Consider the following 23,332-nt stretch of genomic DNA (forward strand, 5'->3'; position numbering starts at 1 on the left):
AAACTAACACAACAATTGTAAAGCATTTATACTCCAATAAAGATGTGAAAAAAAATACTACTATATACCTTATTCAGCTCAGGAAGTACGTGGTCTTCCGTCATTCTCAACATTGCTGGAAATATAAATTTTAAAACTATCTTTAAAGGGAAACTACAAACATAATTTTAATTATAGATGCATTTCAAAAAATAAATGTATTTCACTGGACTACATTTTCCATTTTCAACAGCTTCTTGTCACCAAGGAAAACTTATTTTTCTTCGAAGAACTAAAAGAATTTAAATTTGATTTATATTTTCAGGTTCAAAATGGTTGGGTATAGCCATCCTAAACTATTATTTTTCATTTTCTCCTTCAATTCAACCCACTGCCACTCCAGACAAAGAAACCTAACTGCTGCCTTGAGCTAAGACTACGTGTGTAGGGATTCCTCCTAACTCGGTGATGTTTCTTCTCTTAAAATGTGCAAGCAGTTCTTTCCTCCAAAAGTCTCAGAATACCAAAAAGATGTATTTCTTTCCCTTGGGCTTTTTTGCTACATGAAGATATTTGCACTAAGACTTATGTGTGTAAACACACACTTACATGTGTGTATATATATATTTATATACTTTCTTTAATATTGTGGTTGGTTCTTTTTGTCCTTTCATAGGGGTGTCTTTATCAATACCGTGTTTTCTATACATTACATCCACCTAAGTCAAGAAGTATGCTGCATGTGCTTTTGCATAGTTTTGAATATGCTTATGTTTGGCTGAGAAAGAGCATGTTGGACATTATTCTGCAAATATGGATTATTTTAAGAAACTGTTTTTAATTAATTCAAACTTCTAAATTATCTGAAAAACCAGCCATAATCTAGGTTCCACTAATTCATTTATCCATCCAAAAATTAATTATTGAGTGTAATATAGGTACTAGGGATACAGCAGTATAAAAGAAGTCCCTGCCTTCAGGGAGACTACATTTTACACAAGAGCAAACCAAGATTAGAGCGCTAACTAGTGGCAGCACCCAGTTACAGTTAGGTCTCCAGTTCGCCAATCCAGTGTGCTTTGCTCTAATGATAAGGACTGAGCAGTAATTCATTTATCTTCTAATGTAGCTTCTTATTACAGTTAGGACAGGCAATAAGAATATAAACTGCCTAATTACTCCAATAATTATCAGTAAAACCAAGCTACTACTTCTGTAAAAGAAAGTCACTTCTAAGGTTTCGTTTAATTTTAACATTGTAATTTATTCTAATTAACTCTGATATTAAACAGGCTGGCCTGATAAACACTCTGGCTCCCCATTGGTATGGTTTTGAGAAAAATATAAGAATTTTAAATGTCAACATCTACAGATCGCTTTCATTTTTTTATTGAAAGCAATTGTACTAGGCTAATAAATATGAAAAGTCTGTTTTAAAAATATGAGAATTAAAGATCTGGGCATTTGTTTCAAGGATATTAGCACATTATAGGTAATTTACTTTCTATTTTACTCTTTAGAATTTTAACAAATATGGGATAAATTCCATTTACGACTAAATTTTGCATATGTTGGAGGGAAACGTATGCTAAATTATTTCAAAGATATTAATAGAGGTCACAAAAATAGCAGTACAAATGGACCTAAATAAAATATGCATATCCTGTAGAGTGAGCATTAAAACATTTAATATCAAGTCAGTAACTATTTGTTAATTACCTACAAATGCAAAGATACTGTGGAGACATAAAGAAAGGCCACAAGTGGTCTGCATTCTATTTAGCTAGGGCATCACTGTCCAATAGAAGAGATAACGGAAATGTTCTAGCTCTGTGCTGTTCAACATGGTAGCCATTAACCACATGTGGCTCCTGAGCACTTAAAATGTGGCTAGCATGACTAAGGGACTGCGTTTATAATTCTACATAACTTCAGCTAATTGAAACAGCCATACATGACTAGTGGCTACCATAATGAAGGGCACAGCTCTAGAGACAGAAGACCAAAGTATGAAACAGGAGCTAAGCTATTCAAGGGCAGAGGTTTTGTCTTATTTTTTCTCCCCCTTTTCCCCCAAATCTAACACCTAACAATACCTAATACAAAGCAGAGATTTAAAGAATGTTATTTTAACCTAAGGAGACATTACAAGGTAAATAAGGGTCAATTCTCAGTGAGTGACAGAGACAATCAATGTTAGAAGGTCTGTCTGCGGGGGTGGAGATGGGTGGGTGTATAGAAGAAATAAGACTGGCTATGTGTTGAAAACTGCTGAAACTGAGTGACGAGTAGAAGGCAGATCACTTATACTATTCTCTCTACTTCAATAGGTATTTAAAATTTACTACAGTAATTGAAATATGCTAAACTGATACTCCCACAATTTTTTTAAAAAGTGTTAAAAATACAAGAATGCTTCATTCAATTCACTTACCCACATACAGCCACCGAAAAAATGCTTTGAAGTTTTTCATACTGCTATCTATAACTCTAGAAGATAAAAATAAATCAGAAATGAAATTATTACATGGGGTTCATGTATCATTGTTCAATTACTGTAGAATATAATAATCCTTTTTGTTCTACTATATCCTATCTGGATGACATTTAAGCCTTTACAACAGATTTAACAAATAAAACACATACCCAAAAATAAAATTTCAAAAACGCAAATCCTGATTCTCTTAAAAAAAAAATGCAACTAACTCAGATTCTAACTGATTATAACAGCCTTGCCACAAACTGTGTAACAGTCTTTCCTTTCCGGGCACCCAGTAAAGTACGAAATCCTTTTCTAACTTTGGAAATAAAAGAAATCAGAAAAAAAGTTTCCAGCACCATTCTCAGTTTAAAAAAAAATACTCACTGATCAGTAAGAAGAAAAAAACATCAAACACAAAAGAAAATCATTATTATAAACTTGTAATATGTCACTACCACTAGCTCTGATATCAACAGACATTACTTTTGGAAGTTGATTTTTTATCCTTACAGTAATGAATCTCAAAATTTGAATTTCCTTGGGCTTTACACAAATGTACCCCCAAGATTAAGGGTTATAAGTGGAAGTCATCTTCCCTTTGATGAAACTGTCTCTGAATATAAAGATGGATATCATTTTTTCAAAAACCTCTTTAAGCTCACATCTGTAAGATAATTACTCTAAGCAAACAATATGTGCGCTTTTCACCCCTAAATCTCAAAGTCCCTTCCAAGCATTAAATGTCATAAATACTACCGGACAAGTAGGTCAGCATCATTAACCTTTCTGTACACAGTAAAACACCTGACATAAAAGACTGTAACATCTCTTGCGTTACCAAGCACTATGATCAAAATGGTCTTGCAGCAAAAATGAAAAACAGAAAAGACGTTCCTTTCTGTCTTTCCCAGTCAATACTCTCACCCCAACCCCCAGGCAACCACTGATCTATTATAGGCTAACGTCAAAGTTCTCACTGCCTCAGTTTCTCCATTATAACCTAAAATAATGCTATATTCTACTTAGCTCAAAGGAGGAAGAAGTTAAATCAAAAACTACCTTCCACTGAAAGGTGAAAGGTGATCACAGAAAGCTTAATATTTTATGTTTACTCTCTGCAAATACGAAGAACCAAAAAATTATTCAACGTTCAGGAAAAGGAATATCATTTCTCCTCCTGCTTTGTTCTTTGAGTACACACATCTGTAATAAGCTCTACCTTCTAAAAGCCCATTAGGGGCTTCCCTGGTGGCGCAGCAGTTAAGAATCCGCCTGCCAATGTAGGGGACATGGCTTTGAGCCCTGGTCCGGGAAGATCCCACATGCCACAGAGCAACTAAGCCCGTGTGCCACAACTACTGAGCCTGCGCTCTAGAGCCTGCGAGCCACAACTACTGAAGCCCGTGCGCCTAGAGCCTGTGCTCTGCAACAAGAGAAGCCACTGCAATGAGAAGCCTGCGCACCGCAATGAAGAGTAGCCCCGCTCGCTGCAACTAGAGAAAGCCCGTGCACAGCAACGAAGACCCAATGCAGCCAAAAATAAATAAATAAATTCATTAAAAAAAATAAAAGCCCATTAAAATGATGGTGGATTGGTGGGGAGAGGTGGATGTGTTATAAACTCACACACAAAAACAGGACACTAGAAAAAAATTTTTTTTGAGTTTCAGAAATGTCAAAAGCCGACAGAAGACTAGTGATTTGGTGAAGGTCACCAGAGGCGGCCACGTGCCAGGCATTGTGGAAAGAGAGCAGCAAGGAGTCATCCACCCGGCAGACGCCAAGGATACTCAGTCCTTAGAAACATCAAGTTCAACAGAACACATTAGGATGACATCTGGGGCTGGACAAAGGAGGACAAACTGAAACACAGAGTGGCCAATACACTCTTTCCCCCAAAATATGAATGCCTAGGCATTTACTTCCTTCCAGACAAAAACAGAGTTCTTCAAAGAAGCTGAATAAACTGGGAAGAGCCAAGGCGGTTCTGGGTCGGCACTGGCTGCCCACAGCACAGGTCCGCATGCTCTGGCACTCATGCTGGCTTTGGGCCGCCCTGCACCCAGCAATTCCAGGCAACTTTAAACTGCCTCACGAATAAATATGAGTAAACAATCGGGCATCAGGTTTTTGAAGAAAGCTTGCAACAAGAGACCAAAATAAACAGCAAAGTAACACACAAAGAGGAGATAATTCAGGGAGCAGCAGAGATTTTTTAAAACTCTAATTAACGTCCTCAGAGAGCTGTGGGAAGATGTCACATCCACAAAGCAAGAGCACAGCTTTGAAAAATGATTAAACAAATAAGAAAACACTTAGAAATTAAAAGACGGGACTGCCATAATAAGACATTTAATAGCATGGTTCAGGTCAAAGATCTCGTCCTCCACTCCACCTGGGCTATTTATTCTAAAGTTCACACCCTAGACCTTCATTACCAACGTGAACCTTTTGTAAAAATTTATTTATTTATTATTTTTGGCTGCGTTGGGTCTTCGTTGCTGCACATGGGCTTTCTCTAGTTGCAGCAAGCGGCAGCTACTCTTTGTTGCGGTGCATGGGCTTCTCATTGTGGTGGCTTCTTTTGCTGTGGAGCACAGGCTCTAAGCACGCGGGCTTCAGTAGCTGTGGCACGCAGGCTCAGTAGTTGCAGCTTGTGGGCTCTCTAGAGCGCAGGCTCAGCAGTTGTGGAGCACGAGCCTAGTTGCTCTGTGGCATGTGGGATCTTCCCTGACCAGGGCTCAAACCCATGTCCCCTGCATTGGCAGGCAGATTCTTAACCACTGCGTCACCAAGGAAGTCCACCAACGTGAACATTTTAAATCTCAATTTAAAGCACCCTGCTCACCAACAACCAGCAACTATCTCTCCAGTGACTTTTCTCCAGTAGCCCAACATTCATCCCACCAAGACTACCACCTACTAGTTCTACCACCTTTCACTGTCTCACACCCCCTCTGTGTCCTCACTTCCCTCCTAAATCAGTACAGATTTGAGGTTTATCATTTTAATCATGCCCTTGCTTCAATTTCTTGCCTCCCCTTTGCTTCCTTTTATTCACTAAGCCTAGTAAATCAAACTGCTCACCTATTCTCTGCTCCCACTCGAGCAGCTGACCCTGGCTGGAGAAAACCACACAGCCATGTTAGCTGGTCTCATTTTAACGCTCCTGGGAACGCTAACCAAGCAGCCCTTAGCACTACTGACAATCCTCCTGCTTCATCAGCCCATTCACGCTCCTACTGTACTAGACAAATGGCTCACACCTCTTCCTTTATTCTCAAAGCTCAAAGCTCAAAGCTCAATACCACTTCCCCATCCTTACCTTCAGCTGATGACAGAACATTTCATATTTCCACTAAGATAATAAAAACAATTAGAAGTGAACATCCCCAAGCCCTCATCTGCTCATATACCAGCATCTGTGACCCCTGTCTTGGCCTTCTCTCCTATCCCTGACCCACTAAATCCCATCCCCTTTTGAATCCTCTTGTTCTAGCAAACTTCCCTCTCTTTGCCATCTCAACTGTTCCCCTTCAGAAGAACATTTCCATCATAAATAAATATGCTCTAATTTCTCCCATTGTAAAAAGAAAGAAAAACCCAACGACTATTTTTAAATGCTGACCATTCCCTTTACAGCAAAACTCAAGAGACTACATTTGTTGTTTTCTTTGCATCTGCTCTCATTGTGCATCATACCTGCTCCCATGACGCCACAGAAGTGGCTCTCATCGAGGTCACCCATCATCTATTCTGATAATATTCTGATCTATTCCACTTCTGGTCCTCACCTTACTTGACTCAGCAGCATTAGACAACCAATCCCTCATTACTTCTTGCAATGCGTCCTTCACTCAGCCTGCAGGACACCCACTCCTTGGTCTTTCTGCCTCTCCAGTTTCTTTCGCTAGCTCCACATCAACCCCATTTCTAACACTGGAAAGCCCATCACCCAGTCTTCAGATCTCTCCTCTAAGCGCACTGACTATCTCATCCAGGTTCTTGGCTTAAAATAATACCAATGTGCTGATGGCTCCCAAATTTACATTTCCAGCCTGGATCCCTCACTTGAACATAATCTCATACAATCAACAACATGCTGGACAGCTCCACCAGGGTATCTAACAGACATTTCAATTTAATATGCCTAATACATTGACCATGTGATCAAAATTAACATCAGTAAGAAGAGGTAGACGGACACTGGTTGCCTCTGGATCTGACACCTTGAGAAGGACACTCCACCGATTATGTAATATTCTGGCCAGGGATGTATAACCTGAATCAAACCATGAAAAAATCAGATAAACCCAAATTGAGGAACATAAAATACATATATATTTCCTATATTCTCCCCCAAGTCTTCCCCATTTCAGTAAATGTTAGTCATACTCTACCAGGTGCTCAGGACCTAAACTCGTAATTATCCATGACTCCTTTATTTTTTTATTTTTTATTTTTTTAATGGTACACGGGCCTCTCACTGTTGTGGCCTCTCCCGTTGCAGAGCACAGGCTCCGGATGCACAGGCTCAGCGGCCATGGCTCACGGGCCCAGCCGCTCCATGGCATGTGGGATCTTCCCGGACCGGGGCACGAATCCGTGTCCCCTGGCTCAGCAGGCGGACTCTCAACCACTGCGCCACCAGGGAAGCCCATGACTCCTTTATTTTTACCATCCACACAACCATTCAGCAATCTTGTTATTTCTACTTTCAAAATATATCCAGGTTCTGACCTATTCTGATTCTGACCACCATTTGTCTCATCGCTTCTGTCCCTGCCCTCATATAATCTATTCTCAATACCAAGTAAATAACAAGAGGGATCTCTTTAAACCTAAGTCATATCCTGTCGCTCCACTGCTAATAACTCCCTAAGAGCTTATTATACCCAGAGTAAAAGCCACAGTCCTTACAACTGCCTACAGGCTCTACACAACCTGTCCCATCCTCTGTGACCTCTTTCAATTCATCCCCTACAACTCACATTGTTGTTCAAGTCACTTTAACTGTAGTGGCTCCTTGAGGTCCCTCATATATGCCAGGCATGCTCCAAACTCAAGGCCTTCATATACTTGCTGTCTCCTTTGCCCCCAAAGTAACAGGGCTCACTCCCTCCTCTCTCCAACATCACCTTCTCAGTGAGGTCTTCCCTGACCAAAAAATTGCACCCCTACCCCCAGCATGCCCTAGGTCCTCCTTCCCTCATTAGCTTTTCCCACCACTACTTATCACCATCTGACTTGCTGTATGTTTTAATTATTCATTTCTTTATTGTCTGTCTCATCATGTAAGAATATAATATCTACGAAGGCAAGATTTTTTTTATCAGTTTTGTTTACTACTATACCCTCAGCATCTAGAATAGTGTTTAAAACATAGTTAAATGCTCAATAATTGTCTATGATGAATGATAGCATTGGATAATTAACTCAAGAAAATTTCACAGGAAATAGAAAAGACAAAGATATTTTAAAAAATGAGAGTAAAAATAAAAGACATAGAGGATCAATCCATGAAGTCTAATATCTGACTAACTAGATTTCTAGAACAAAAATCTAGTTTAAAAAAAGGAGAGGGAGAAATTATCAAAATAATAATACAATATAGAATTCAGGTTAAAATGGCATTTTCTTATTATGAGTACAACAAATGAGAAGACCCACATTTAAAACTCTATTGTGAAATTTCAACATATCAAGGATGAATAAAGCTTTTTGAGAGGAGAAAAAAAATAGCACACAAAGGAATGAGAATCAGAAGCACCAGACCGTCCACTGGCAACAAAAAGGCCAAAATACAATGGAGCAAAGCTTTGAAAGTTCTATGAGAAAATGAATCCCCCTTCATAATCTATACCCAGTCAAAACCATCAATTAAGTGTGGCAGAAGGAGAAAAGACCCAAAAGGACACACAAAGCTAACCCTCACACATCCGTTTTCTAAGTTACTGGAAGATATTATCCACAAAGTGATTAAATGAACCAAGAAACAGAGGAGATCCTGGAAGTAAGGATCTAACCCATGAAAGCAATGAAGAAAACGCCAGGGCGGTGGCTGCACGAGATGGAGCCTGCACGCAGGCTGGTGCAGGCAGGGGGAGGCTAATGGAAGAGGCAGCAGGGACAGAGGCAGTTCCAGGGGTGTGACACTGCCCCTGAGACGGCGGAGAGCCTGAGGATGTGAGCAAGGCAGAACTGTGCAAGGAGAAAGCAAGCAGAGTCTAGGAAAGGCAGACATACAGAGAAGAATAATTTTTCAAAACTGGTAAGTAAAAGAAAGACAGTACAGTCATACAATTTAGAAATATGGAAGTAACCTACAGACCTAAAACCAGAAATAGTTAAAAGGATTCCCTCTGGAAAGAGGACCTGGGGTGAGGATGGGCGGGACAGGAAAATACCACTTTAATGTATGAAACTGCTGTGCTATTGGATTGTTTTAATCATGTAAAGGTATAATTTTGATAAAAACTTAAAAACTCATTTTTAGAAAATCACAACAATTTGCTAGGTTCTTATTTATAAGTAAAAAGTAAAACATTCTCAAGTTAATGATTCCAATATTCAAGTATCCCCAATACTTACTGAAGAAGTTCATTTGCCTTGAGTATGAAAGAACCCACTGCAGTAATAGCATCTAAAAGGAAGTAAATAAATAAATATCATTTGTCAAATAAGTAGGGAGGATTTAATGCATTCTATTGAGGAATTAAATTACCACCTTCAATTCCTGAAGCATCTAGTCCAAGAGGTTCATATTTTTGCTTCCATGAAGCCATTCCTTTCAGTTCACTCAAATGGTATAATAAAGACTCTGAGCCACTATCAAAAACAGAGCAGAAACACCATCGTCAAGGTGGCAGGCAGCTACTATCTTGCTTGAATGTTTCTAAGTTTTCAGAAATAAAAACTGAAAGTAACTTTTGCTTTCTATGAGAAATAATTATTTCTCAAGATTATTTTGAAAAGCTGCAGAAGAACATTTGGTTGTCATGACTAGTGAGATGAACACACGACCACAAGATTAAACTTCGTAAGATCAAATTATGCTCCACAGCTAGTCCTGGCACTTCTAAGATAGTCATATTGTTCACCCAACAGCTATGTATTTAACATTCAACAAATATTTATTAAGCTCCAACGTTAGGTCTGGCACTATGCTAAATACTGGGGACTTAATGGTGAACAAAACGAAAGGGTCCTCCTGACACTGCCAGTCTAATGGGGGAGACAGTCATAACCATACAATCAGACAGTATATCATTCCAACTACCATAAATGCCTTAAAGGAAACACACCAGGTGCAGGTCTAACAGAAGAACCTGATCTAATCTGGGAATTAGAGAAGGCTTCTCTGAACAAGTGAGATTTGAGCTGAGAGCTAGAGAATGCAAGTGAAGAACAGGGTGGGAGTGTTCCAGAAAGCAAAAGGGCTGTACAAAGGCCCCGGGTAGGAGAAAAACTGTCAAGTTTGAGAAGGCCACCAGTGTAGGTGAAGCAGATAGGCAGCCATCCAAAGGTATTAGTCCTAAGAAACGGGAAGACACTGGAAGTTTTTAAATAAGAGTAACATGATCAGATCCACTGTGGAGAATATATTTGAGGGGCATAGTGTGGACTGGAAGAGACCAGGCCAGAGGGTCCTAAAGTGATCAAAACGGGAGGTGATATGGTAAGGCCCAGGGTCTCAGCATAAAGAAATTTATCAAAATTTAAGTCTAACACTGAACATCTACCTGCAAACTGCTTCACTGAGGTAGCTGTAGCTAGAAACAGCATGAGACTTGAAGATCTGGGACAGTCTTGGCTCTGACACTTAATAACTTTGGGTCAGCCATATATAACCATTCTGAACTTCAGTTTCTTCTAAATGAGGATAATCATAACCAACACCTTGCCAAGGAGTTAAATGCAAAAATATATACATGCTTTTACATAACATATAAAATGATATACAAACTTACTTAATTTCACCACTCAAAAAAGGGTATATGCCCTATTCAAGACATACCTCATGGCTGTCTGGGTGAGATAAAAGCCCAGACAGGGCCTCGGGTGGTGAAAAGATGTTGGAAAGTTATTTCATAAAGCAGAACTACCATTATTGACTCTTTAAATCTTGGGCACACCAAGAGTCCCCTCAAATGCTAATGCAACAATTTTAGCCAGAAGAGGCTCAAACAGAGAATGCCAGATGATGAAAAGAAGGTTGCAGAAAGAAGACCAATGCCAAGTACGTGTAGATGCCATACCAAAAGAGTCTACATCACCTTCATACCTCTGTAAGTGACTTATAACCAATTTTTGTATACTGGAATATGATGACTCTATAGATTGGCCAAGCTTTTTTAAGCCCTAATTAAGAGAAAAAAAAGTATTCAGCATACAAGTAAGATACTATATGCCATTCTAAAAAAAATTAAGAATGTGTTCATAGCCATTAAAATACAAAGATAACCGCACCTTTACTGTTAACTGGTTCATTAAGAGGGTCTGAAGTTCAGCACTACAATGAAAAAGAAAGTATTTTTAGTCTCCTCTATTCAAAATCTGAATGCATCACTTAAAACGTTTAAATTTCAAAGAACAAACAAGATTTTTAAACAAAATTAATAAAAAGAAATAGCCCAACAAAAATTAAGACTTTGTTGTACTCACAAAGAAACGGGCACAACAGGAAACAATAAAGTCTAGGAACAGACTGAAGTAGATATAAGAATGTACTATACGCTAAAATGGTATTTCACACCAGTAAGAAGAAGGTGTAATACTCAATGAATTATACTGGGCAATTACCTGAACACTGAAAAAAAAAAGAAGTTAGTCTTCCACAGCATATGACCAAATAAATCACATCTGGAACATGTAAATGGAATAAAAACATAAACCGCAAAAAAATCTCTGGAGGAAAATACAGATCTTTGAACACTTAATATGGGAAAGATCTTTTTAAGAATAATGTGAAGGCAAATACAATAAAGGAAAAGACTGATTTGGCTACAAAGAATTTTAAAATTTGTATACATTTAAAAAGTACATATATAATATATTTACATATATTATACATACACTCAGAACAATCACATTTATGTAAAAAATAAATACGTGAATAAAAATGCCTAGAAAAATATATACTACTTTTTTGGTCTTTGCGCACCAGAATTTTCTTTCTTTTTTTTTTTTTACAATGAATGTGAATTGCTTTTGAAATAAATTACTTTAAAAAGAGAAGGAAAAGCAAGAGTACCTAATATGAGCTCATTACCTTGCTTTCCCCCACAACAGCAAGTCCATGAATTCATCTTGCACTGATGTGGTTGTATTCTTTTCCTAGAGAAAGATCAATAAAATCGTAATAGGTATTTTTTAAATTATAAGCATATTTATTCAAAATTACAGGAACATGTCTCCCTTTCTTATTACCCTTAGCCTTCTCTCAAATTCATATTTAAATTGATTATCTGAATAGCAGTTACAGGAAAACAACCAGAAAGCTCTTCCAACTCCTGTCCTTAATCCCCAAGCCCTACCAGCTCCACTTCACAATCCTGTCCCCACCTAAGTTGTACCAAGGGGAAGAGCTGGTGTATCACTCTCTGAGATAACAGTATGAGGTTAGACCAAACCATTTGAAAGAAATCATGATCTGAGCCTTTTACAAAACAGACTGATTTTTCTCATGTCCTTCATGAAGTAAACAAGGATAACGTGCATTCTTTAACACCTTCCATGGGAAACTCCAGGCATATTACCTGCACAAACTTGGTGAGACGAGAATCCATCTGCATCAATATTTCTTCCCATGCTTCACACATACATGTCAGTGACAAATTTATATACTATTAACAAGAAGACAAAAATATTAAAGTAGCAAAAAATATTTAAGTCTACATGCTAACTAAATAATACATGTTTCTTACTGTCAACGGTCTCAAAGAAATCCAAAATTTACTATAAATCACTTTTAACTCAGTTAAGCCTGAGAAAGAAAAGACTATAGCTAACACTTGATAATCATTTAACTATCAAACTTTCTCAAATTCAGTTTTTATCTGGTAAAACAGATATTTTCCAGCTTTCTACATATAAGATGCATTTTATATACAGTAACTGTCAAAATGCTGACTGGTCAACTATTCAATTTTCAAACAGTATCCTTTTAAAAAGACACTGATCTCCAGAAATCTTTGACATGAAGTACATGCAGCTCCTCTATGCAGATGCAGACTCAATTTCTCCAGTCCTTCAATCCGGGCGGCCTTGGGGCTTAGTGTGACGAAAGCAGAAGTCTAAGGCCCCAGAAGGTTTTGCATGCTTCCACTTGCACTCTTGACACCCCTGCCGTGGCCACCACTTCATGAACAAGCCTGGTCCAGCCGGCTGGGAGATGAGGAATGTGCAGTCCAGACAAAGCCATCACAGCTATGGGACACTTGGACCAGCCAGCTGACCACCAATGTACGACCAAGCCCAGCCCCAAATAGCTGAACCTGGCCCAGAACAGAACCTTCTAGCTTAGCCCAGCCCAAATCGTCGACTAAAACACCAATCACAAGCTAATTTGGGGTGCATTTATCATGTACAAAAGCTAACTGATATGATGTTTTCCATACTACTTTATTTGTAAAAACACTTAAAATTCCAAAATATTGTTTCATTTATGAGAATGTTTAAAAAGGTTTAAACTACTTTTTTTCTTTTCCTTTGGAGAAATAGAGATGGGTGAGAGTAGATTTTCAATTAAATTTCTCTTTCTTGCTTTAACGGACATTATAAACTTGTCTATCAGACTAGACACCTCCGCCACATAAAGTTGGCTTTAAGAAGTAAGATTTTCAAGTTTTTTATTTACAGAACATTAGAAATTTATAGTAAACAGTCACATAAAACAAGCTATAAATAAATACCTGTAAAAGAGCCGAAATGTGAGTAAACTTTCTGGCCATTCGAGTTACTTCAGGTAAGAAAGAGTACAATAGATTGGTTTCAAGCTGTCAAATCAAAATAATAAAGTAAGTTACAAGCAGACATATTTACTTCTTTTAAAGAAGAGTCAAAAGTCTAACTACATATCAGAAAGACTATGCCAGACTCTGCTCCTTTTGAGCATAATGGTTTGGAGAGTAACAGAATACAATCTTAGGATTTTCTAATCTGCAGTGTCTATCTATGCACAGATCACCCTCTCGAGGTGAGCAACCCCTTCTACATAGTTAGAATAAATGTAATAATCTATTTTATAACACTCTTATGAGGAATTTAAAAAATGATCACAAATTTCTGTAAAAATGTTAAAGGAATTATAGTTATTGATAAATACAAGTGAAATATCTATTACAATGGTACATGAATTATCTCAACAGAGTTTGAAAAATACCTATTACAAATTTCACATTAATAGTGAATCATTTTATTACAGCACCAAATGCAATCCTGGAAATCACATTTTCACAGAACCTTAAGATGAAGAGCAAATATGAACAACTGTTCCAGCAAACGTCAGGAAGTTAAGAGTTCTCTGATGTTCTGAATACAACGCATGTTGGAAGGCATCACATGCATCACACCTTGCATCTTTTCACCCTACTTTTGTTTGAGAGCTCATGCGTTCTTAGGCTAAGTGGCTGGGTTATCTGCGATGAAATTTTAGGGAAGGTTTTCTTGAAGACAAGGCTACAATCTAAATAATCTACAGGAGCCCAGTTTCCACAATCTATGATACAAACAGCACACAATGAAAAAGGGTTTTCCCAACATTAAGTAGTCATCTTACACAAGAGGCAATGTGTTAGTTAAGAGCACCAACTCTGGAGCCAGACTGTGCAGCATCACTTTCCAATGCTCACCAAGCAAATTACAGTTTGTGCGCCCATTTACTCAACTATAAAATGGGGATAATAGTACCTACTTATTAGGTTATTGTGAGGATTACAAATGAATTATACTGAATCACTCAGTACTGGGCACATATTAAACAATTAATAAATATTAGCTTTTATTATTATTAGGGTCAGAATCCTAAGAAAACACTTGGTACAAAGATGGAACTGGTATAGCAATGAGTTAATATAGTCATTAATAGACCATAACTATGCTGTGCCATTGGAATAGTAAGGTATTCACCAGTAGGACTCTATAAATGTCTTAGAAGCTCCAAGTCGATTTTTTTGCTTTGTTTTGTTTTGATGACCTTAGAATCCAGTGAAATGGATAATAAAAAACTATAAAACCTTTAAAAATATATATTTACCCTCTGCTGCTATTAGGTTCCAGTACTCACCTGAAAGTACGAAACTTCTGGAGCACCACTGGTGGAAACTTCTGTGACCACTGACAATGATTTCAAATCACTTGATAGACATAATGCAAGACAAGTACCAACAATCTGTAAAACAGTCAAATCTCCATTATATTTAGTGTTATTGCTAGACTGCATCTGCTTACAATATAGGAGGCAAATATTCAGAGCTCTAAAAAGCAGAAACACATGCCTGGCTCCTGCCACACACGTGGCACATGAAGGCATGTGTCCTCTTAGTTGCAAGGACACAAACACACACCCCCAACAAGGGGCCCAAACTAAGTGTTGGAGAACTAACATTCCCACAGAGCCTATAACATTTTCTATCCTTTTAGGGAACTGTAAGAATAAGAAGAAAAAGATACGGAGAAGACCGAGACTGAGCATAAGATTGCTTCTGATGATGTTTATCAAATTCCAATCACAAAGTGTAGCTCTTAAACACCACAAGACTAGAAAAACATTAAATCATAATCCAGTGTATCATACCAATCTTTTTGTTAAGAAAAAAATTTTTGACTAATTCCACTAAGAGCCCCTGATCTTCACAGACATCATATCACTATTCTTAGTAGGAAAATTATCCTTTTAACACTTAAGAACAAATAATTCCAATAACTGAAATTAAGAAAAAAGGTAATGTTTTATTCTTTTTCCATAAATCAGTCAGCTGCTGTATTCTAAGAGAAACAAAAAGGAAGATTTTAAAGAAAAACTTACCCCAGTGACTCGAGCAATTTTGAACATTCCATAAGCATAAAGCTCAATAAATGCAGAGCTTCCTCCAAGGACAAGAATATTAAGCCTAATTAAAAATAATGCAACAAGCTGAGGAGAACAGACAGGAGCGAGTTCTTACACCAAGACATGCTCCTGCCCTCACATAATCTGCATGTTCAAGCTTCCTTGTGGGGGAACTGAATCCCGCGACAAATTCACCAAGCCTCAATCACATTGGGCTTATTCCTTTCTTTCAAAGGAACAACATAAATTTCATCCAGCCTAAAAAAACATCAGTTTACAGTAAAATAAGAATATATTATTTTAATGATGATTATATTTGTATACTCTCAATAACAAAATCATCTCTTTTCCAGCTAATATAAAGCGCCAACAGTTTTATCACGGCTCTGATGCTAAATGCATTAAGTGTGCTTAAAGAACCTGAACATTTAAATTTAAATTTTAGAAACTCTAGCACTTCCACCCTCCTTTACTTTTTAAAATGAAAGTACATCATAATATTAAACTTGACACAACCAAGTATCATAGAATAAGAACGAGTAAATAATAGATATTGTCTGTTTATTGTTCAGAGGTATTTGTCAGCAATGAAATAACATGACAAATAAGGAAATTGTCCTTGGAACTTTAGTCTAAAAACTGCCTCAAATATCAAATATCAAATTTAAGAAAATAAGACTTGTTAAATATTTAAGATATCTGCAAGATTTACCTGACGTCTCCCAAAAGCTTAATAATTTCATCAGAATTTTCTTCACTAAAATATAAACATAAATTGGGTTATCTTTAACTATATCTTTCAAATAATAAAAGAGTATCTTACTTGCAAGGAAAAAAGGCATATCTTACCTAAATATTTTTGAGGTGTTGTTATAACTAGAAAAAAACCAGAAATGCATTTTTTAAAACACATGAGAAAATTGTCAGTGTTAAAAGGAAAGGAAAGAAATCTGCAAGATTAATTCCAATGAAATTAAACTCTGATACTTACTTTTTGGGCAGTGTAGGAAGTTTCGGTAAGAGAAGATTTGATTCATCCTCAGAATTATAAAAGGACGTTAGAACACTAAAAAGGTGAAAACAAAACAAAAACAAGTATTATAAAAACAAAGATTCTACTTTTCTTTCCATTAAAAAATACTAATTTTTTTAAATGCCCAATTTTATACATCACACATTACCAAGTAAACAGATGCCACACACAGTTTATCACTGTAAAATAGTCACTATAACAATCACAAACAAGAAATAGAAAAGTTGGAATTTCTTCATTTACTTATAACGTTATTTCTGGGGAAAAAAAATCAGCCTACCCACTTTACATTTAGAGGAACAAATATTTATAAACAATTTTCTCAGCATATGAAATGTATTCAAATGTATTCAGTATCAGCACCAGATACAGACTGACTGACTTAACTCTCCTCTAAGAACCAACACTGAACATATGAGTTCCAAGAGTAACTGTAAAGAACACTGCAATTATTATATAATGTAATGATGGCTTCTATAGCTTACATACATATGAAGATGTAAAAACCCAGCAGGTACATAAGATGACACCACCTATTTTGAAACAGTCTTATTTATCCCCCCCCCCCTTTTTTTCAATCCTATCTCCGAATATGGCTGGAAATAAATGAGTAAGAAGGTGAAAAAGTAGTGTCCTGAGAGACCCTGGAATCTCCACATAATATTTCTGAACTCTTAATGAAAAGCGTGTTAGGAATACACTTAGCAGGTAACTGGACTGAGATAGAAATTACATGGTATATTCTGTTCCTCTAATCTTCTATGAATTCACATGACCATTTACAACCTTTATTTGATGATGGATTAATCACTGTTTTATCTACAGTGAATTTCAAACCCCAGGCTAGACCTTGTTATCTAATGCTTTACAGTCCCTTTCTTAGGAAATTTGTCAATTAATAATCAGGATTTACAAATTCATTTGATATTAATTTAAAACTTAATTAGAATGAAAAGAAAATTATCATATTTCCTCAAAAAAGAAACTTTTATTTTCAGTATTCACTAAGCCCATTGATTCTTTAAGCCATCTTTACTGCAAACCTGGCGTAGTACTTGACTTCACAGACTAAGGCAAAACTATTTTCACAAAATAAGGAAACTATAGGGACCATGAACACAGAAAGAACCCATTCAGCATCAAAACAGAATGCTCAATTCAGCACTTTTTGTACTCTAAGGATATTCACTGGGACACAAAAACACAAAGCTCCAGGTGAAATATATGGTGAAAAGGAAAACAGAACCTCAATTTGCTAATCAATGATTTTAATTAATATTCCTTGAATGTATAAGTCATCGATACAAACCGTTAAAAATAACTGAAAAGAAAAATCTTGGCCATTGAGGTGTTACTGCTCCAATAAGAAAAGAGATTTTTTCAAGAGAAAAAAAACCCAACAGAGAATTAAAAAAACTGCATCTTGATAAGCTTAAAACAAAAAGTTAAATGCAATGTACACATACTCAACACCCAGATACTCCTAAGTTTCCACTTTTAAAAAATGAGAATTTCAAAAACATACTACTGTGACTACTGGGGTTTTTCTTTTTTTATTACTCAACCTGCTCTCGACGGTCACTTCCATCCAATGCATACAAGAAACTGGAGCCTCCACAGAAAAAGAGTGCAAGCTTTCAGGTTTTTCTACATCACACAAAACGATTTTCTTGGTGTCAGCAAGAGCAAAGGCCAAAACTAAAGAAGAAATAATCAGAATAAGTTAGTGCAATATTTGAGAAAAATAGGTATTTCATTGCTTCCCCAATTTTACTATTTTAAAGACAACATAATCATAGAAATGATTTAACCCCCAAATCCTTGCTTTAAATAATTAAAAAACTAAAAGATATCTTTGCATATAGTTATGCTGTTACCTACGCTTATTTTCAAATGCTCAAACTTTCATGAGCAATCTACTACTTTCTCGTGTACTGTTCTTAACATCTTACGTATCACAGCCTCTAGACTGGAACCTTGATGCCAAGCAGAAAATACTGAACAGGCATCAACAAATAAACAATAATATCGTTATCACCAAGACATATTGGTCCCCACCCAAAAGCGGAAAAGTGATTCCATCTGCTTGGTTCTTGGAAGGTTTTTTATTCCTTTTTTATTTCTAACCCTTAATGAACAGGGCCATCAAATACCGATGGGTCTTCTTCCTTTCACTGTGGCTGAATTATCTAGTATAGTTTCTCTACATAAGTCATTAACATCGTCCTAACATATCAAATTGAAGAATTTCTAAATAGAGGGCTGTGAGTTTCACTGTATACCAATATATGCAGCTTTGCTAGATGTGAGGCAATCCAAGTCTCCTCTTCTTCAAAACGATTTAAAGCAATCTTGAAATAATCATTACCAAAAAAAACCCCTATTTTACTGTCGAAAATCACAAGACATTTTTTAATGATAAAAATATCATCTACTTAAATACATTTTCACACACACTGACTTTCATAATTTTTGAGATCGTGGCATTTTTGGATGAATAGTGCAAGATCTCAAATTATTACTTATAAAAGTTCTCTAATTTTACACATACTTTGTTTTTACGTAAAAGATGAAACAAGAACGGAGCAAAATGAGTACAGACAAAAATAGTTGTTAACTGTAAAGTGACAGGCTTTCAGGGCATTTTTACATACTTATATTTATCTAGAAAAAAAGTAAGCAATGAGGAGTACATATCATTTTACAAAAACAATTCTTTTTCTTTTTTTAAGCACCAATGATACAGATGAACTTTAAGCTGTATGATTTGTAGCATTTTCCTGTGCTGACTGGACATGTACAACAGCTCAAACAATGACTGTCCTTGTAACAACACATGGAAGAGGAGAGTTCAGTCCTCAGAGCTACAATGCAGCAAGTTACAACATACAGGGCACCAAAAGGAGTAAGATCACACAGAAGTTGCAGGAAGCGGGTCAGAACTGACAGTCCTTCAGGTGAGGCAAGCCAAATGTGCAGAGAGAATATTTATGAGCCACTCATTTAATGCTAAAACACATTCTGGGGAGAAAAGGGCCATGATGGTACTGAACTGACGAGTGAGTGACAAATGAAGCTTAGGGCAAACAGTGCAGGACAACACGACAGCGAAAGAACAAAACCAAAGTACTCTGTATATTCCTATCAAATTTCTTTTCAGCCTTATCTTTGCCAAGAAGTCAGATTTCGTTTTAGAGATATCTTTGCCAAGAAACAAGATGGTAGAATTAATCTGAGTTCTTTGAAAACACTTTAAAGCATTTGAAAAAAAGGCAAAGTTCCCAAATTTAGAATTCTAGTATATAATAAGAACAATAAATTCTTTCTGGAAATAAATTCTCTTTACAGAATACTCCTTCTGAAAAACAAAAATGTATTTTTTACAATACTATCATTACGTTTGCCATCTGGTCTCCAAGCCAGACAGGTCACTTCCTTTCCTGTATTTTCATTTGGTGGAAAACTCCAAACTCGATGAAAACTTGCAAGTCGATGAAGTAAAACCTGAGACAAAACAGATAATAATGGCAAATAATAAAAAATCCGTTTCCAAAAATTAAATATACCTAGATCCCCACTATAAATTTTTTAAAAAATCATATCAAATATAATATTTAGCTATCAGAAGAAATTCGAAGACAAAAGTGTCTGAATGAACTTAAGGTATTTTCAAAGAAATGGCTGAAACAAGGTCTAATTTAACCCTGTACCCTATACATTTCCTAACTTTCATGTCAATAGGAGACTTACCTTTTAGAAAAGGAATAAGGCTGTCCAAGAAGATAACGAAAAAAGCAATAAAGGACACAAACAGAACCAGAAAGGCAGCTGTGTAAGATCAAGTAACACTAAACTTGGAATCAGACAATTTCAGCTGTGTCACTTACTGGCCATGGATCTCAGACAAGTCACTTAGTCATTCCAAATTTCCATTTCCACCGGGTATATTCCCACCTTGGAGGATAAAGATGATGCCCTGGAGCTCCTTGTGCTTCAAAAGTAAAACTGTCCCTACTCTCTCCTCCATACAACCGGTAGAAATGAAGAAAAGGCCTCGAACTGCATGTGCTCCTGAAGATTCTCCCCCACACACACACCTTCTTAGTTTCCTGTACTCACAGCTTTACCACTCCCTGCCTTATCTCATAGCATCCTTCCTTCACTCTTGGTTACAGGGAAGCCAGGACTCCCAAGGAATCGCTCATCCCCGAGACCCAGTGCTCTTTTCTGAGCCCATCTCTGACTTTCCTTACTTCTGAAACCCTTCCTCTGTGCCCTCTGGAATTCATGGTCAGGTATCAAGATCCCCTGTATCTTCACTGTCTTCCCTGAAATGTACTTCTCACCTGAGGACACTGCTTCCCTACAGGATTCTCAGGTGGTGGCCGTTTTGCACACCATGTGCCCTATACTACTACTGGGCTAGGAGATAAAGATTTCCTCCTTGATGTCATTTCTGGCTGGTTTTTCTTCTTTTCTCTAAAATCCTCTAACTTTGAATCATATGCAATCAGACCATACCACCTGCTATCCCTCTTAACTGCAGTCACCTATAGCCTCCTAGGCCCCCCCCCCCCATTCCTGGGAGATTTGGACTCCTGTCTGGCTCACTCACGCTTTCCAACACTACTCATCATCATTCTTGGCGATTTCAAGAGATACAATGTCCTGGCTTTTTGGTGCTCAACTACCTCTTCTTCAATGATCACATCCTCTACCTCACCTCAGTCACTCTCAGGGTCATGCCTGTGACCTTGTCATTACCAACAACTACAAATGCTGCCATAATCTTCAGTTGCAAACCTCCCACTTTCCATCACCACCTGTATCTCTCCTGCTCATCCCAGATACCCAGCTTCAATTCTTCAACCTCACCAAGACATACAAGCCATGGACTCTACCACTGACCAACTCATTGTCCCTCACCCAACACGTGACCTCACTTCCCTACTTAATCAGGTTACAATCCAAAGTTCATCATTACAATCATTCCTCTTACATATAACTTCAACCCCCTTGCATCTCTCTTGCTTTGTCACAGCTAGTCACAACAACTCTGGTTAAACCCAACCACGCCTGCACCCATACAGCTGAACAGAAGAGACATACAACCATGCTCACTAGTTTCACTACAAAATCACTAACCTCATGTGGCTCTTAATACTGACGAACAATCCTACCAAGTTTCACCAGTCCACTTGTCAGCTTTTTCATACCTCTCTTTTCTCCTCAAAATTCCAATATTTTCTTCTCCATCCTTACACCTAAACAGTGCCCCTTCTTCTTCACTGAGAAAACGGAAGCAACAAATGCCCACAACTGATTACATCTATCCATCTGATCACAGTGACGCTCCTATTCTCTCCCTTCTCTCCTACTGCTGTGGCTGTACTAACTGCACTCCTCTCAGGGCCAGGACAGCATTCCAAAACACCCAGGCAGTGGAGGGAGACTAGAAGATTTCATAGAGGGCCTTGAGAAAGCAGATATCAATACCCTGACAACGAGGTCATGAGAGTCAACACAGTTTTGCAGGCTGCTAAGTTTCCCTGACTGCTAAGTTCTCTTTACCACCTAGTTTCCAAGGTTGGCTGCACACCACACAACTCTCACCCGGCCAGATAACTATCAGGAACGCTGCCAAAAGGCCAAAGGAGTAAAGAAGCCAAGGTGAAGGTTTCCTTACAACATGGCTGCCAAGTAACAAAACTCTCAGCAGAAAGCTACAACCCGTTTACACCTGATGAAGCGTAATACAATGTGAACTAGAAATGCTAACTGACAACACTCGTGCACATTCCATCAGGAATCCAGTGATGGCTATCCAACCCATTCTGTATAACTTGGACAACAGAATAAAGATTCTTAAACATCCTCTGTGGCAGCTACAGACACGCACATTCGCAGCTCAAGTCTGACAATAACTCATCTTTCTTCTGCCTAAACTGCAAGTAAACTAACTGCAGACTCTGTGGACCTACTACTATGTCTAGCTCATGAGTGACACATGAGCCTTTAAAGAGCCCATTTAACAAATAACTGAAAGTCTTGGGGATGCAGGACTGTACGACTGCGTTAAGCTGCATGAAAACTGTTGTTCTGGCCATAAAATGCGGGAGGTGGGCGTATAAATGACCTTTCCCATATGTGGCCCCTTAGATTCACTTAAAGTTTTCAGCAGGGCTGGAGGAAGGGGCGGGGTACACAGGTGGCCCGGGCTCGGTGTCCTCGGGGCTGCACGCCGGTTCACTCACCTCGCCCGCCGTATTGGCCAGAGCAATGAGATCCCGCTTGGGTGACCAGACCAGGAAGATGATCTCCTGCGGAAGCTGTTTCTCTCCCACCACCCGGAAGGACGGGAAACAGGTCGGGAAACGCAACATGGGGGCGGCCCTGCAACTACACCCCTAATCGGAGGCCGGCAGGGGCCCCCCGGGCCGTCCTGCCCGGGCCCGGCGGCGGCGGCGGCGCCGCCTCCGCCCCCGGCCCTTCGCACAGAGCCCGGAGGGTGGCGGTACTTGCCAGATGCCCCACGGCAGGCAACGCGACCCGGGAAGCCTCTGCCTCCAGTTCTCCCCCAGCACTTCGGCTCCCGCCGCCGCCGCGCGCGCACGCGCGCGCTCCGAGCACTTCCGGTAGCCGGACTTCCTCGCGAGAGCACGGAGGCGCGCTCTCGAACCGCCGGAACCTCTTCGATAGTTTCTAAAGCAGTGGGTCTCAGCCTTGGGTGCTTAGTAGAGAGGGTTGTGGGTTTTTTTGGTTTTGTTTTGTTTTTTTTTAAAACCCT

General features: G+C 38.3%; 1 protein-coding gene across 2 annotated transcripts in view; it reads right to left on the reverse strand.

Moving 5' to 3' along the window:
- The window catches only part of ANAPC4 (anaphase promoting complex subunit 4), a 41,234-nt gene extending 18,270 nt beyond the window's left edge, over positions 1-22,964 (reverse strand). For both annotated transcript variants that reach the window (XM_082653864.1, XM_082653863.1), the window contains exons 1-17: positions 22,800-22,964; positions 19,944-20,049; positions 18,111-18,243; positions 16,504-16,578; positions 16,362-16,388; positions 16,225-16,269; positions 15,489-15,573; positions 14,748-14,852; positions 13,375-13,458; positions 12,220-12,306; positions 11,733-11,797; positions 10,931-10,973; positions 10,746-10,822; positions 9,189-9,289; positions 9,053-9,104; positions 2,414-2,469; positions 69-115 (exon numbers count right to left, since the gene is read on the reverse strand). In XM_082653864.1, the coding sequence (XP_082509990.1) occupies positions 69-115; positions 2,414-2,469; positions 9,053-9,104; positions 9,189-9,289; positions 10,746-10,822; positions 10,931-10,973; positions 11,733-11,797; positions 12,220-12,306; positions 13,375-13,458; positions 14,748-14,852; positions 15,489-15,573; positions 16,225-16,269; positions 16,362-16,388; positions 16,504-16,578; positions 18,111-18,243; positions 19,944-20,049; positions 22,800-22,928 (1,317 nt within the window). In that variant the 5' untranslated portion in view covers positions 22,929-22,964. The remainder of the gene's footprint in view (positions 1-68; positions 116-2,413; positions 2,470-9,052; positions 9,105-9,188; positions 9,290-10,745; positions 10,823-10,930; positions 10,974-11,732; positions 11,798-12,219; positions 12,307-13,374; positions 13,459-14,747; positions 14,853-15,488; positions 15,574-16,224; positions 16,270-16,361; positions 16,389-16,503; positions 16,579-18,110; positions 18,244-19,943; positions 20,050-22,799) is intronic.
- Positions 22,965-23,332: the final 368 nt, after the last annotated feature.

Source organism: Grampus griseus, assembly GCF_964374135.1.
Source record: "Grampus griseus genome assembly, chromosome: 4".
NCBI lineage: Eukaryota > Metazoa > Chordata > Mammalia > Artiodactyla > Delphinidae > Grampus > Grampus griseus.